At 47.7% G+C, this 17059-nt stretch overlaps 1 protein-coding gene across 6 annotated transcripts; it reads left to right on the top strand.

The window, feature by feature from the left end:
- Positions 1–265: 265 nt before the first annotated feature.
- LOC120051518 (zinc finger CCCH domain-containing protein 13-like) lies at positions 266–16432 on the top strand. 6 transcript variants are annotated; one of them, XM_038998430.1, is made up of 21 exons: positions 266–408; positions 978–1193; positions 1287–1396; positions 1588–1702; positions 1845–1956; positions 2137–2264; positions 2382–2420; positions 2555–2919; positions 3122–3298; positions 3570–3898; positions 6373–6891; positions 7460–7771; positions 8174–8696; positions 8900–9126; positions 9517–10884; positions 10996–11688; positions 11821–12294; positions 12458–12604; positions 12916–13116; positions 15300–15463; positions 15669–16432. In XM_038998430.1, exons 2-21 carry the CDS (start codon positions 987–989, stop codon positions 15897–15899), a joined length of 6441 nt encoding a protein of 2146 aa, XP_038854358.1. In that variant the 5' UTR covers positions 266–408; positions 978–986; the 3' UTR covers positions 15900–16432. The 6 variants fall into 6 exon arrangements, with proteins under 6 accessions (XP_038854358.1, XP_038854355.1, XP_038854359.1 ...); XM_038998427.1 differs by having other exon boundaries at positions 10996–12041; positions 12078–12294; XM_038998431.1 differs by having other exon boundaries at positions 978–1130; positions 8900–9012; positions 10996–12294.
- Positions 16433–17059: the final 627 nt, after the last annotated feature.

Genomic DNA, 17059 nt, shown 5'->3' with positions numbered 1-17059 from the left:
CGCGCATGCGCTTTGGCTACTCCCCTAGGACTAGTAAACCAATTTCTCAGCAAATTAGCACTATTTTAACTTTCAATACAGTAACAAAAAATCTCTCACAAATTGTGGAAAACCATGGATATGATGATAGGTCCATTCTGTCCAAACTTGCAGGCTCAAAGTCGTGTAAAGAAAAAAGAAGACACCCAGTATCCCATAATTCCCCGCGCGTGTAGATTATATTGCGGCTCCACTTTTAGATATCTACGGTCGAAAACACACCCAATCATTACACACGCACCCTTTGCCAACATGAAGGCGGATAGGGGAGCCCCTGCCATTGAAATACAAGAATACAACTTGTAATTTCAAAAGGTAGCGAATCCCATTGCCTACGAAAATAGATGCGACACCGAATTAATATTTTGGGTGAGGCAACATTTTTACTGCAATGTGCAATAGCTTTCCAGGATCTTTGAATATGGGGATGGCTTATACAGGCCTCGGGCCCAGAGAGCATAGCTAGCTTATGCTAATACGTTATCATAAATATCCAAAGTTCCCTTTTCATTCGCTATTAACTAGCTAGCTACCAAACTGCATTTTCAGATACGATCTCTGGCAAAAATATGCATAAATGATTAGTTAACTAACGTGTTAGTAACTAGTCAGCATCAATATGCTAATGTTAACTCATCATCGGGGCTTGATTGGTAATTAAAAACTATTTTTAGTTGCAAAATGGAACGTTTTGCAACTGTTTGGATAATTACACCCCAGATCAGTGTGTGTCCAGTGTGTAAAAAGATTCACAAAATCCCCAATGTTTCTTTGCATCAATTTGCTAGTATAGTTTCAAATGGAAATGTCAACCAGGCTACTGATTTTTGTTGTTTGACAAACCAACGTTGAAATGTTTTGTTGTTTACAGTAAAGTGCATATTCAGATTGCTGTATGTACCAATGCAGGTTTATAATATATTATTCTACCATTGCAGCCCTGCAGAATGTCCAAGATAAGGCGGAGGGTAACAGTGGAGAATTCTAAAACCATATCTGACAGCAGCAGTAGCCAGACCACCACCACCCCGTCTCGCCGGCCCAGCGTGTTTGAAAGACTTGGCCCCAGCACTGGTAGTAATGCTGTCGAGGTGTGTACCTCTACACCTGCATCTAACCCACTGACAGATACAACACATGCATGTCCAGAGAAGGTAGAGAAAGAACATCTTTGAATTTTGGATTCATCAGAGCAAAACCCTATTTCTGCTTCATGAAATGACACTTTCTTGCTTTCTTCCTTTCAGACTAATTGTAGAAATTGGTTGAAGACTGGGAATTGCAGTTACGGCAATACTTGTCGCTACACACATGGAACTCAGCCACGAGGCAAAGGATTTAGTGGATCTTTTAGCAGGTTAGATGGCCTTGGAGAATTGCCTGTGACCCGTGTATGCAGGCAACTGAAAAATAGATATTTTATGCAAGTGGGCAACACAGTCAGACGGTCCCAATATTCTCCCATGGCAGTTTCTTATTGTATTTGATAAGCCAGTTGTCTTATGCTGAACCAATGCCTGAGATTACCATATATTTGTGTGTAAACAGGTCAGCGGAGAGACCAACTGGCGATCTGCGAGAGAGGATGAAGAATAAGAGGCAGGATGTTGAATCAGATGCTACAAAGAGAGAGCCAGAGGAGCCTACGTCCCCCACAGCCAGAGTGAGTTACTCTCCACATACACCTCGCTTTCATGTCCTATTTTCTCTTGTTCTTTAGGACATAGTGAACAACCATTTTACTAGTTAGATATTAGACCAACATGTATGGGAGTCTTCCATGTAAACCTGTCTGTGTTCTGCAGCAGCGAGACTCGTCCCGAGGCCGCCACAGGGAGAAGGAAGATATAAAAATCACTAAAGAGAGAACCCCTGCCAGCGAAGAAGAGACCACAGAGTGGGAAGCCAACCGCGAAGGTGAGGTTTGAAAGTAGGGCCGTGTTCAATAGGCACGACGAAAAGAAAGAAAACACGTGCCCTTATTAACATATGAAAGTAGAACTAATGAATGTCGAACCGTTTTTCACTCTATTGGGAAAACTTGTTTGTATTGCATATTCTAACCTTAAGTAATGTGCTGTTGTATTTGTCTTTTAGACTCGGATAACGGCGACTACGACTACGAGTTATCCCTAGAGATGAAGAGACAGAAGATCCAGCGGGAGCTCATGAAGTTGGAGCAGGAGAATATGGAGAAAAGAGAGGAGATTGTTATCAAGAAAGAGGTACCAGTATGCATGTATCGACTGTAGCTATATCTACTATAGTTCATAGAGCCCTGCATTAATTAAGACTGCGGTTGATCTGTTTTATAACCTTATACACTTACAATCTCTCACTAGGAGCCGACCACCAAAACGAGGACCACTATCATATCCAAGGTAAGAAGAGATACCTACCTAACCTTATTGTCATTCAGGAGCCATCCATATCAACACTCATATCTGGTTTAGACTTCTCTCCTTTCAGTGTCCATGCTAACCAATTCTGCCTTTATTCCACGTTGTAATTCCAGACATCCCCGGAGCGTTCCAGCTCTAAAGGTTCCCCCTCCTCCAGGAAGTCCAGTGGATCTCCCAAACACACCAAAGGACCTAAAGCTTCTGGTTCCAGGAAGAAGGAGAAGAAGACCTCTGTGTCGTCCTCTGCGTCCGCCACGGCCAGATCTTCCAAGGGGGGCCACGGGAAGAAGAAAGGTCCCCGCACCCCCAGCCCCCCTCCTCCGGTGCTTCCGCTGGGGAACCCTGTCGTGGCAGCCGGGGGGAAGAAACACAAGGGGAAGCACAAGAACAAGGAGAAGTGTGAGGAGAAGCCGCCCAAGGAGGGAAAGGAGAGAGGGAGAGACGCGGAGAAACACAAGGAGAAGAAGGAGAAACGCAGGTAAAGAGGTTCACTGCCATGTTGTCCAGCTCCGCTCCAAGCTGTAGAGGGATCTAGCAGCCTCGTTGAATAGGCATAACAAGACCCACTGGAGACAAGCAAAACAACAGTCTAATCAACAGTCATTTAAAAACATCTGTTAGCACTGTTGTTGAATAAACTATGAAATGGACTCACTTTTAGTTTCTCTTGGCTCTTGCAGAGACCGGTCAGACAGCTCCCACAAGGCCAAGCGGTCAGTGATGTCGGAGGAACGTTCCGGCAGCGTGTCCTCTCCTTCCAGAGACCGAGTGGTGTCCCCGTCAGCCAGGAAGAACAAGTCCACCTCCCCAAAAGTAGCCTCCCAGAAGACCCTTGCGCCTGCCTCCCCACCTCACAGGTCAGTAGCCTGTTAGACACTAACAAGATAACATCATTGTCATGCCAGAAGCAGTAAGATGACAGTATAAACATCTGCTTGCAGAAATGGAGAAATATGCAGCAGCACCTGAACCTGAGACGATGGTCTAAAGATGCCATCTATCTTAACACTAGCATTTTCAGTCATGTTATTAGCAGGATTCTCATGAGTTGGTGTAGATGGTAGACAGACTAGCAAGACGGTCACTTTCCCTGAATAACCATAACCCCTCGTCCTCCTGGTCTTCCAGGTCTCCCCCTCCCCGCCACAAGCGCACCCCAACCCCGCCCCGCCACCACTCCCCGTCCTCCCACTCTGGCTCCTCAGCCCAGAGACACTCTCCTTCCCCCCGCCGACGCCGCTCGGCATCCCCCGCCTACAACCGCGAGCCCCCAGCCGCCTCCTCACCTCCTGGCCAGAGGTGTTCCTCCCGCTCCCCTGCAGCCTCCCGGGACACCTCCTCTCCTCAGAGGAGGACTAGCCCCGGAGAACGAAACCGCTCTCGGGGGCGTGAGAGAGGACGCAGCGAGAGGGGGAGGAGCCCACCTGCCCAGGAGCACCGACACGAGCGTCGAGACGGTACAGCAACTCATTAACATAAAACACAGACCGTTTTCTATATGTGGTCACCACCTTTAAATAAACTACTGGTTTTCTATATGTGGTCATCACCTTTAAATAAACTACTGGTTTTCTATATGTGGTCACCACCTTTAAATAAACTACTGGTTTTCTATATGTGGTCACCACCTTTAAATAAACTACTGGTTTTCTATATGTGGTCACCACCTTTAAATAAACTACTGGTTTTCTATATGTGGTCACCACCTTTAAATAAACTACTGGTTTTCTATATGTGGTCACCTCCTTTAAATAAACTACTGGTTTTCTATATGTGGTCACCACCTTTAAATAAACTACTGGTTTTCTATATGTGGTCACCACCTTTAAATAAACTACTGGTTTTCTATATGTGGTCACCACCTTGAAATAAACTACTGGTTTTCTATATGTGGTCACCTCCTTTAAATAAACTACTGGTTTTCTATATGTGGTCACCACCTTTAAATAAACTACTGGTTTTCTATATGTGGTCACCAGCTTTAAATAAACTACTGGTTTTCTATATGTGGTCACCTCCTTTAAATAAACTACTGGTTTTCTATATGTGGTCACCACCTTTAAATAAACTACTGGTTTTCTATATGTGGTCACCACCTTTAAATAAACTACTGGTTTTCTATATGTGGTCACCTCCTTTAAATAAACTACTGGTTTTCTATATGTGGTCACCACCTTTAAATAAACTACTGGTTTTCTATATGTGGTCACCACCTTTAAATAAACTACTGGTTTTCTATATGTGGTCACCCCCTTTAAATAAACTACTGGTTTTCTATATGTGGTCATCACCTTGAAATAAACTACTGGTTTTCTATATGTGGTCACCACCTTTAAATAAACTACTGGTTTTCTATATGTGGTCACCACCTTTAAATAAACTACTGGTTTTCTATATGTGGTCACCACCTTTAAATAAACTACTGGTTTTCTATATGTGGTCACCTCCTTTAAATAAACTACTGGTTTTCTATATGTGGTCACCACCTTTAAATAAACTACTGGTTTTCTATATGTGGTCACCACCTTTAAATAAACTACTGGTTTTCTATATGTGGTCACCCCCTTTAAATAAACTACTGGTTTTCTATATGTGGTCATCACCTTGAAATAAACTACTGGTTTTCTATATGTGGTCACCACCTTTAAATAAACTACTGGTTTTCTATATGTGGTCACCACCTTTAAATACACTACTGGTTTTCTATATGTGGTCACCACCTTTAAATAAACTACTGGTTTTCTATATGTGGTCACCTCCTTTAAATAAACTACTGGTTTTCTATATGTGGTCACCACCTTTAAATAAACTACTGGTTTTCTATATGTGGTCACCTCCTTTAAATAAACTACTGGTTTTCTATATGTGGTCACCTCCTTTAAATAAACTACTGGTTTTCTATATGTGGTCATCACCTTTAAATAAACTACTGGTTTTCTATATGTGGTCACCACCTTTAAATAAACTACTGGTTTTCTATATGTGGTCATCACCTTTAAATAAACTACTGGTTTTCTATATGTGGTCACCTCCTTTAAATAAACTACTGGTTTTCTATATGTGGTCACCTCCTTTCAATAAACTACTGGTTTTCTATATGTGGTCATCACCTTGAAATAAACTACTGGTTTTCTATATGTGGTCACCACCTTTAAATAAACTACTGGTTTTCTATATGTGGTCACCACCTTTAAATACACTACTGGTTTTCTATATGTGGTCACCACCTTTAAATAAACTACTGGTTTTCTATATGTGGTCACCTCCTTTAAATAAACTACTGGTTTTCTATATGTGGTCACCACCTTTAAATAAACTACTGGTTTTCTATATGTGGTCACCTCCTTTAAATAAACTACTGGTTTTCTATATGTGGTCACCTCCTTTAAATAAACTACTGGTTTTCTATATGTGGTCATCACCTTTAAATAAACTACTGGTTTTCTATATGTGGTCACCACCTTTAAATAAACTACTGGTTTTCTATATGTGGTCATCACCTTTAAATAAACTACTGGTTTTCTATATGTGGTCACCTCCTTTAAATAAACTACTGGTTTTCTATATGTGGTCACCTCCTTTCAATAAACTACTGGTTTTCTATATGTGGTCACCACCTTTAAACTACTGGTTTTCTATATGTGGTCACCTCCTTTAAATAAACTACTGGTTTTCTATATGTGGTCACCTCCTTTAAATAAACTACTGGTTTTCTATATGTGGTCACCTCCTTTAAATAAACTACTGGTTTTCTATATGTGGTCACCACCTTTAAATAAACTACTGGTTTTCTATATGTGGTCACCTCCTTTAAATAAACTACTGGTTTTCTATATGTTACTGTTTGTTTATATGAAAACAGTCTCTACATTGTGTCATTTGGCTGGACGCTGTAATAACACAAACCTGTGTTCTTGTCTCATCCATGCAGAGAGCCGCGGGAAGCCAGAGAAAGACGGTAGCCGTGACGACCGGGACTACGAGGTGGCAGAGACGAGCTCTTCTCGTGATGCCGCCCGTGAGGACCGGGAGACAAAAGAGGGGCGAGAGCGCCGGGGTGACGGGCGCAGTGACCGACGAGGAGACTCCACCAGTACCTCCAGGGACCCCACCAGGGATAGAGACCGGGACACCAAGGACTCGACCCGGGAACCCAGAACCACAGAGACCACGTCAACACGCTCCGGACGAGACCCTCTGGAGTACAGGGACCGGGACCGAGAACGGGAGAGGGAGCGAGAAAAGGAGAAAGAGAGGGAGCGGGAGAGAGGAGAGAGGGAGAAGACGGACAGGAAGGAGGAGGCTGTCCCGGAGGAGGGGAGGGGCTATGGGAGGGGCCACGGGCGAGAGGAAGGAGGGAGGACTGAAGGGAGGGGGGAGACGAGGACAGAGAGTAGAGCTGAGAGACCTGGCAGGGGTAGGGGCCGCGAGGCTGACGCATCTGACAAAGGTGAGGTCACACATGACATCACACATCTTATGACCAGCAAAATCTACTAATGTCCAGTTGTAGTAACAGTTGTTAATGTGTTTGTTGCTGTGGTGTTTGTGGAAGTGAGGGAATTTGATCAAGATGAACTGCGGTGCACCAGTCTATGGCTGAGGGAGGAGCACCCTTCTCAAATGGAACAGTAATCTGTGCCGCTCGGCCATGTTGTCAATAAAGCAGCATGGAGCATCATCCAGAAACATACATCTCTTTTTGATAAAATGAGTTTTCATTGGGAAGGCAGATAAAGGGTTTATATCAAAAGCAATCACTTTTGCATGTGAGAAAAGAATCTGATTCCTACTCATTACTCCACGTTCTTAACCTACGCCACTTTGTTTTGAACCCGTTTCACCGTCAGCCCAGAGGGGGCACCTGGCTCATGCCTGGGAGGCCGCCCGGTTCCAAAACAAATGCAGTTACTATTCACCTGGTGCGAACTCCTCCCACCGGGGCATCCCAGGCCAGATAATCCAATCCCCTCTGTGTCTGTTTCAGCATACTTCTAAATCTGTCCTTCCTCCCTCAGGTTCCTCAGGCTCCACCCGGAATGCCCGAAGCTCCCAGCTTGAGAGTGGTGGTCATGACGGTTGGGAGTCACGTAGCGGCGGAGGCTTCCGTGAGAAGAGTGCGGAGAGGAGCACCGACCGTGGGGCGGAGAGAGGAGGCGCAGAGAGAGGAGGAGGCGCCGAAAGAGGAGGTGTCGACAGAGGAGGAGCGGAGCGTGACCGTTATGACGGAGACAGGAGAGGAGGGGAGCAGGCGACTGGGAGAGACTCATCCTACGACCGTAGAGGTGGTCACACCGACCGTGGTGACCGCAGAGAGAACAGGGAGAGAGGTGAGGAGAGGTCTTTCCTCGTATCCTAATAAAAAATACATTTAATCTATAATACTAGTTAAATAAAATACCATTTATAATACACTTTTCATTGAAAAACAATCTCAATGTTCTGCAGTGAGTGATTTAAAATAGAAACGAGACGTAGACAGAAAAGGACACAGCTAGACAGGGCAACTGACAAAGTACACAGCTGATGCTACAATTAGGCAAGGACAACAAGAAACACAGTTCTATGTAACAGAAAGCCTTCGTAAAGCATCCTGTCTCTTCAACCGTACTGGAGAAGAAGATCCAAGGTCCCTCAGGCCTCTTCTCTAATGCTTTCTGAATGATGCATTGAGAAGGAACCCTTGGTGTTGGATGTTGTGACTGACTGGCTGTTTCCTCTGTTTCTAACAGACCAAAGAGCGTCCTCTCCTGGTCGGCACCCAGCCAGAGGAGAAGAGCCAGACAGGGAGGAGACCAGAGGAAGGGATGAACGCAGAGGAGAGGAAAAAGGAGGGGACCGGCGAGAGGACAGGGCCCGAGAAAGGGAGCGAGAGAGGGAACGGGAAAGAGAGAAGGAGAGAGAAAGAGAGAAGGAGAAGGAGAGGGAGGCAGAGCGGGAGAGGGTCCGGGAGAGGGAGCGAGAGAGGGAAAAGGAGAAAGAGAGGGAAAAGGAGAAAGAGAGGGAAAAGGAGCGAGAGAGGGAACGGGAGAGGGAAGAGAGGGAGCGGGAGAGGGAGGAGCGAGATAGGGAGAGGAAGGAGAGAGAGCGGGAGAGGGAACGAGAGCGGGAGAGGGAGCGAGAGCAAAGAGAGAGGGAGAGGCAGCGGGAATGGGAGGAGCGTGAGAAAGGAAGGGATGAGCGACGGGAACGGACTAGGGATGAACCAAGGGACGACCGCTCTGTCCGAGACTCGCATGAAGACCGCAAGACCAGGCAAGTATCAGTAGTAACCACCAGGGTTGGGGCCAGTTCCATTTCAATTCCAGGCCCAACCCTGGTAACCACTAACCCATGACTCATAACTAGAATCACTTCATCGTTTTACCTTAGTTGTGGTTAGTTTCCGTCTGTTTCTTTCCTACGTAACACCACCCAGCTGACCTCTAACCCCTCTTCTCTGTGTGTGTCATCTGCAGCCGGAAGAGGCACAGGGTAGAGACCACACCCAGCCCGACTCGCCCCTCTCCCAAGCGAGCAAGGGACGCCACCCCAGGAGACGGCGAGGAATACAACAGCCCTGAGGAGAAAAGTGAGCGTTTGATTGGTGGAGGCCAGCCCAAGGTCCGCCCCAACTCTGGCCCTGGCCCAATCACCATCCTCCCCATCACAGTACCAGTGTGTCCTCCTCCTCCAGTGCTTGACAGTAGGGACACTCTTTAATGGGAAAAACAAACAGCACTGGTTCTGTCTGGAGGAAACTAGTCCCGTATGGATTAACACCTCCCCAAAGGGTGCCTTGGCCTGATCACTTCAATATCCCTCCACGTGAGCCCAGGGCACACTCAGTGATAATACCTTTTAATGGTTGAGCACATTTCATACAGACAGACTGGAACTGAACGTGCTGACATAGAAGTAACAGCTGGTGTTTGATTGTTATTAGAAGGCGATCAGAGATCTTTGAGACCGAGCCAAGGCGCCCTTTAAGATAAAAAGGTGTTTTGTTTCTTTGACCTTCGTTGACGTTTCCATGGTGTTGATAAACCTTGGCATGGTGCTAACAGAATCCCTCTGCTTCTTGGTGTGTGTTCAGGTGTTGAGAAACACCGGCTGTTGAGTCAGGTGGTACTCCCGCCCCAGGACCCCCTCCTGCGTTCCCCCCCCAGCACCTCTGTAGCGGAGGACACCAAGCCCAGCCGCTGGAAGGACGAGGAGCGCCGTGGAGGCGGGGACAAGAGGGAGGGGAGGAGCCGCCGGAACGAGGAGGCTGACGCCCGCGGAGACAGAGGAGGAGCAGGCAGAGGAGGGGAGAGACGGGGGGAGCACCCCTCAGATAGCAGTACCCCTGTCTCGGCCTCCGGCTCGGACTCTAGGAGAGGTAAAGAGAGGGACGGTCGGGAGCCCACCCCTCCCCCGCCGCCCGTGGCCCTGGTCACCGAGGACAGAGATGCTCCAGTCCCGTCAGGTCATGAGGAGGGCAAGAAGAAGACTAAGTCCCAGAAGAAAGGCCTGAAGAAGGGGAGGAAGGAGGAGGGCGTGGCAGGAGGTGTTTCAGGAGCTCCAGAGAGGTTCACCAACCCAGAGCCCCCCTCCTCCATGGCCCTCTCGGACGCCCCCCCGCCCCCTCTCCTCTCCCCCCGCAAGGCGCCTAAGAAGAAGGCGCTGGACAAGAAGAGGAAACGATCCCGTGGCGCCGAGTCGGACGCGTCTGAGGAGGAACCAGGCTCCTCCCATCTTCCCCCGGGCAAGAGGAACAAGAGGGGTCCCCGGACGCCCCCACCCGCGCCAAAGGAGGCTCTGCTATCCCAGAGGGCCATGCCACATTCTGTTGCAGAGCCCTTGCCACAGCCCGTCAAAATGGACACCAACTTCAGCGACTGGTCTGACGAGGATGTGCTGGAGCGCGGTGGTGGATCGGCGGCCGTTAAGGCACCCCCCACAGTCCCCACTGAGAGGACTCCGACCGAAGCTCTTCCCAGGAGAGGAGGTCCGAGGGGGGGCAAGGAGAGGGAGAGGATGGAGAGGCCTGTTCCCCTGCCCATCGCCCCTCTGCTGTCCCAGGACCCTCCTATGTTACTCCAGACCCTGCCCCCCCAGCCCCTCATGTCCCAGCCCCTGCTGAGGAAGCCTCCTCCGGAGCAGAAGAGGAGCAGCAGTATGGGAAGCAACCAAAGCAGGGCCTCATCCAGACGTCTCCGCTCTCCCTCCAACGAGTCAGCCCACAGAGAGGACCCTCAGCAGGGCCAAGGACCAGGCCGACCCAGGAGAGGACACCAGCTCCAGGGGGGCAACTCCCGAGACCGGGAACGAGAAAGGGAGCGAGACAGGGAAAGAGAGAGGGAGCGTGGTGAGAGAGAGAGGGGACCAGTGGTCACAGAGCCTCCGGTGGCGAGGGGAGAGGAGCGGAAGTCACGCATCGACCAGCTGAGGAGAGGAGAGCCCAGTCGCAGCACCTCCTCAGGTACGCCAGACACAACAACAGGTTTAGTTGAAAACAGTGAAGCTCCTTACTAGTTTGATTTGATTGATATTATATCTGTTTTATTACATTTCTGCTGGTTTTCCTTCCCAGACCGTCAGGACTCTCGCAGCCACAGCTCCAGACGTAGCTCCCCTGAGTCAGAGCGTCAGGTGCAGTCGCGGGCCGGGTCCTACGACGGCCGAGAGCGTGAGAGGGAGAGAGAGAGGGAGCGGGAACAGTTTGAGAGGGAGCGTGAGCGCAAGGACCTCCGACAGCAACAGGGGCCTCCGGGGCCACTACCTCCTCTCCAGCAGCAGGGGCAGCAGAGAGACTGGGAGCCCGAGGGGCCACGGGAGTGGGGTGGGAGGGGCCGTGAACCCCTCCTCATGCGTGGAGGCAACAGAGAGCAAATGAGAGAGCGTGATCTCCGTGACATGCGGGGTGAGAGAGAGCGGCTTCTGCCCGAGGGTCTCCTGCAGCAGCACGAACGAGAGCGGGAAAGGGAGCGCGGCGGCAACAGGGGCGTTGGCCGTGGTGGCGACCATGGCAACGACCGGGAGCGGGAGAGGATGCTACTGATGGACCTGCCGCCACATGGGGACCCCAAGAACAGGATGGACATGAGGGGAGACAGACCAGATATGAGGGGAGACAGACCAGATATGAGGGGAGACAGACCAGATATGAGGGGAGACAGACCAGATTTAAGAGGGGACATGCGAGGAGATAGACCTGATATGAGGGGAGACATTCGAGGGGATATGAGAGGAGACATGAGACCTGATATTAGGGGAGACATTCGAGGGGATATGAGACCCGATATGAGGGGAGACATTCGAGGGGACATGAGAGGAGATATGAGAGGAGACATGAGAGGAGATATGAGACCTGATATGAGGGGAGACATGAGACCTGATATTAGGGGAGATATTCGAGGGGATATGAGACCCGATATGAGGGGAGACATTCGAGGGGACATGAGACCTGATATGAGGGGAGACATGAGACCTGATATTAGGGGAGACATTCGAGGGGATATGAGGGGTGACATTCGAGGGGATATGAGACCTGATATGAGGGGAGACATTCGAGGGGACATGAGACCTGATATTAGGGGAGACATTCGAGGGGACATGAGACCTGATATTAGGGGAGACATTCGAGGGGACATGAGACCTGATATTAGGGGAGACATTCGAGGGGATATGAGAGGTGGGCCAGATATAAGACCGGACATAAGGCCAGATCACATGAGACCAGATATCAGGGGGCCGGACAGGGCTGAGTTCTCTCTCCTGCTCCCCCACGAAGCCTTGGGACACGGCGGCACGGACCAGGACAAACCAGGCAACAGCCATCACCCTGTGGGAGGAGAGATACAGGAAGCAGAGAAACAGGACAGCGTTGACGGTAAGGATCATCTAGAATCACAAACTACTAGCCTGATCCCAGAACAGTTGGTGTGACAGTGACCATGGGAGCTGGCAACAACAGCCTTGTCCCAGATCTGTTTGTCTATGTTTGTGTTGATATGGTAGCAGGTTAATGAGTGAGTTTATTTGTTTGTCCTCAGACGAAGATGACGCGAAGGCGGATGACGCTGTGTCGGTAGTGTCTGGCGGGGAGGAGTACGAGCCAATCAGTGATGACGAGTTGGATGAGATCTTGGCGGACAGCGCCCAGAAGAGAGAGGATGGGCAGGAAGAAGAGAAGACGCCAGGTACAATACTGAGAACAGGACTACACAGTCCTTCTGGCTGAGAACAGGACTACACAGTCCTTCTGGCTGAGAACAGGACTACACAGTCCTTATGGTTTGCCAGCTGGGTTGCCAGGTCATGAGAAATTCTTGTCCAATGGCTCCTCCAAACCAGCTCAAAACTAGCCCAATATCACACACCTGGCAACCCTGTCTAGTCTGCAGTTGGACACTGGTAAAAGACAAACTGTTGTGTTTTTTTTATTATTGTGAACTAAATAGTTGTTTGGTTATTGTGGTCTAAGTCCTTCATATGTGCTGTGTTCCTACAGGTCCCCTGGATGTGATTGATGTAGACTGGTCCAGCCTGATGCCCAAGCAGAAGCAGGAGCCCCGGGCGGCAGGGGCAGCTCTGCTCCGGTTCACCCCAGGGGCAGTGCTCCTCAGGGCGGGCGTCTCCAAGCGGCTGGCTGGGCCCGAGCTCCTGGAGAGAGTCAGGGAGGTCTGCAAGAAGGAGCTGGACGACCCTAAAGGTGATTGGAGGAGATATTAGTACTATTACATACAGTACTCCATCTTTCTCCTACTGGATTATATTAGTACTATTACATACTGTACTCCATCTTTCTCCTACTGGATTATATTAGTACTATTACATATTGTACTCCATCTTTCTCCTACTGGATTATATTAGTACTATTACATACTGTACTCCATCTTTCTCCTACTGGATTATATTAGTACTATTACATACTGTACTCCATCTTTCTCCTACTGGATTATATTAGTACTATTACATACTGTACTCCATCTTTCTCCTACTGGATTATATTAGTACTATTACATACTGTACTCCATCTTTCTCCTACTGGATTATATTAGTACTATTACATACTGTACTCCATCTTTCTCCTACTAGATTATATTAGTACTATTACATACTGTACTCCATCTTTCTCCTACTGGATTATATTAGTACTATTACATACTGTACTCCATCTTTCTCTATTTTAGAACCATGTATAATATGACACACATTATCCATACCAGCTCTGTTTACTTTACAAGACACAGACTTTTAATGGAAGTATGCATACTTAGAACGTGGCTCAGTTGTGTGAGCATGTGTGGTGTTAGCACTAAGCAGTCAGTGTGGTGTTAGCATATGATAAAGCACTAAGCAGTCAGTGTGGTGTTAGCATATGATAAAGCACTAAGCAGTCAGTGTGGTGTTAGCGTATGATAAAGCACTAAGCAGTCAGTGTGGTGTTAGCATATGATAAAGCACTAAGCAGTCAGTGTGGTGTTAGCATATGATAAAGCACTAAGCAGTCAGTGTGGTGTTAGCGTATGATAAAGCACTAAGCAGTCAGTGTGGTGCTAGTATATGATAAAGCACTAAGCAGTCAGTGTGGTGTTAGCATATGATAAAGCACTAAGCAGTCAGTGTGGTGTTAGCGTATGATAAAGCACTAAGCAGTCAGTGTGGTGTTAGCATATGATAAAGCACTAAGCAGTCAGTGTGGTGTTAGCATATGATAAAGCACTAAGCAGTCAGTGTGGTGTTAGCATATGATAAAGCACTAAGCAGTCAGTGTGGTGTTAGCATATGATAAAGCACTAAGCAGTCAGTGTGGTGTTAGCGTATGATAAAGCACTAAGCAGTCAGTGTGGTGTTAGCGTATGATAAAGCACTAAGCAGTCAGTGTGGTGTTAGCATATGATAAAGCACTAAGCAGTCAGTGTGGTGTTAGCATATGATAAAGCACTAAGCAGTCAGTGTGGTGTTAGTATATGATAAAGCACTAAGCAGTCAGTGTGGAGCTAGTATATGATAAAGCACTAAGCAGTCAGTGTGGTGTTAGCATATGATAAAGCACTAAGCAGTCAGTGTGGTGCTAGTATATGATAAAGCACTAAGCAGTCAGTGTGGTGCTAGTATATGATAAAGCACTAAGCAGTCAGTGTGGTGTTAGCATATGATAAAGCACTAAGCTGTCAGTGTGGTGTTAGCATATGATAAAGAACTAGGCAGTCAGTGTGGTGTTAGCATATGATAAAGCACTAAGCAGTCAGTGTGGTGTTAGCATATGATAAAGCACTAAGCAGTCAGTGTGGTGTTAGCGTATGATAAAGCACTAAGCAGTCAGTGTGGTGCTAGTGTATGATAAAGCACTAAGCAGTCAGTGTGGTGTTAGCATATGATAAAGCACTAAGCAGTCAGTGTGGTGTTAGCATATGATAAAGCACTAAGCAGTCAGTGTGGTGTTAGCATATGATAAAGCACTAAGCAGTCAGTGTGGTGTTAGCATATGATAAAGCACTAAGCAGTCAGTGTGGTGTTAGCATATGATAAAGCACTAAGCAGTCAGTGTGGTGTTAGCGTATGATAAAGCACTAAGCAGTCAGTGTGGTGTTAGCATATGATAAAGCACTAAGCAGTCAGTGTGGTGTTAGCATATGATAAAGCACTAAGCAGTCAGTGTGGTGTTAGCATATGATAAAGCACTAAGCAGTCAGTGTGGTGCTAGTATATGATAAAGCACTAAGCAGTCAGTGTGGTGTTAGCATATGATAAAGCACTAAGCAGTCAGTGTGGTGTTAGCATATGATAAAGCACTAAGCAGCGGCAATAGAAACATCTTTTGTATGTTGCTTCCATTCATCACTGGAAACATCCAGTGAGTCTAACCCAGCTCTCTGTCCATTCCTCCAGATGCTGACAAGCTGTTTGAGCACGACCTGGGTGCTCTGAACAAGGCAGCTCTGAACAGGAAGGTAGAGAGGGCAGGTCTGCTGAGGAACCTGGGCCCCTGCTGTAAGGCCCTTTGTGCCCGTAGGGACATGGCCATCAGACGGCAGCTCCTCAAGAACGAAAAGGTGAGTGCTCCAAGAAAATGTACTTGTACCCAGAACCATAGACTATTCTAGACCATATACCAATTGACTAAGATGGCCCTGTACTGTAGGATAAATGGAGGAATAGACTGGGATTATGTAGATAGTATATTATAATAGATGGAGCAATACTTTGACACACAATGCCTATCGCTGTATAGTAAGCCAACTGTCTTTCTCTCTCCAGGGCCTGACCAAGCAGATGTACCCCAGTGTTCCTGTGGTGGACAGTGAGCTCTTCCAACTTAGCATGCGTCTCTTCAAGAAGACTGTAGCCGCCGCCAGAAGCAACCAGCCCCCGTTGGGGCCCCCAGCAGGCCCAGAGAAGGCCGACAAGGGGCCACCGGGGCTGGTACCGGCAGCTTCACCGGTAGCCAAGCCCGGTACACCACAGCCCCCCGAGATGTGTGTCTCCTGAGAGTGTGCAGGGCTTATGAGTAAAAACAAACGCTGCATGATGAAACTGACCTATGATCAGAAATTGAATCAGCTCTGACTACTAAGCCTGCTCTGAGTCCCTGCCCCCTAACTCTAAACCCCGCCCCCTAACGCTAAACCCCGGCCCCCTGCTATAGCCTTTTTAATCACAAGGAAAAATCTAACAAAATGCTGAAACTCTTGTCAGTCAGCAGTGCTGTCATTATGGAAGACTGATCTGATCCGCAAGTACTGTACTGCTTCTACCATAGAGACTATTGGAGATACTAGCCTATGGAGGGATTGATAGAGGCCTTGTACAATGTACTGTACCTGAACTAGAAATGAAAATGCTACAGGAAAGACATGCATTTTCCCGAATAACACAGTTGTTGTTTTTGTGCGATTGGATATTTGTTGTCAGGGGGGTGATTACGTCTCCCTTTCATAATGAAGTTGCTATATGTTTTTTGTTTCTTTTGTTGTGCATTGGTTTTGAAGACTGCATTAAAGTGGTTAGTTGTTCATTTGTAATGGCTCTTATCCTTGTTTTGTATGGAGTTCAGTCTTAGTGCCATGTGCTGCTTGATGTCATTTGTGTATTGTTCAAGAGACATTGACTACATCCCCGATGGCACCCTATTCCCTATGTAGTGCACTTCTTCTGACCTGGCCCATAGGGCTCGGGTCAAAAGTAGTGTGCTGTATAGGGTGTCATTTGGGATGCACCCTGGCCAAACGCACTCAAATCTCTGAGTGACTTGTATGAATGTTTACTGTACTGCCTAGGCTACTCCACCCCGACATGAATACATTTCTCTTGAGGTCACTCGAAACTTTGGCAATGGCCTACTTTACTAGGACCTCTGGGTTAAACTCAGCCAACACCCTCAGACTGCTGTGCCATAACAACACTCCAGTCTAGACACTTACCGACAGGACTCTGGCTGGCCTGAACATATTCCCATCAGGAGATGGATTTGACTCTTAAACTATGATGACTCTCTGTAGCAGTGTTGAATTGTCTTAATGTATTCTGTTTGCAGGTTGAAAGATTACATGAATTGTGGTGGTAGGTCTAATTGAATGAATTCTGGTGGTAGGACTAATTAGGGCTGGGCAGTATCCCGTTTTTTTGCGATATACCGGTAAAGATGCATG

The sequence above is a fragment of the Salvelinus namaycush genome, chromosome 7 (assembly GCF_016432855.1).
Source record: "Salvelinus namaycush isolate Seneca chromosome 7, SaNama_1.0, whole genome shotgun sequence".
In the NCBI taxonomy this organism is placed as follows: domain Eukaryota; kingdom Metazoa; phylum Chordata; class Actinopteri; order Salmoniformes; family Salmonidae; genus Salvelinus; species Salvelinus namaycush.
This window is presented reverse-complemented; position numbering and strand designations above follow the sequence as displayed.

Excerpts from the sequence above, each read along its gene's own strand:
- LOC120051518 (XM_038998425.1), top strand. The coding sequence starts at position 987 with ATGTCCAAGATAAGGCGGAGGGTAACAGTGGAGAATTCTAAAACCATA. Across the intron at positions 1,957-2,136 it reads GTGGGAAGCCAACCGCGAAG|ACTCGGATAACGGCGACTAC; the intron begins GTGAGGTTTGAA and ends TTTGTCTTTTAG. Across the intron at positions 15,464-15,668 it reads AGCTCCTCAAGAACGAAAAG|GGCCTGACCAAGCAGATGTA; the intron begins GTGAGTGCTCCA and ends TTCTCTCTCCAG.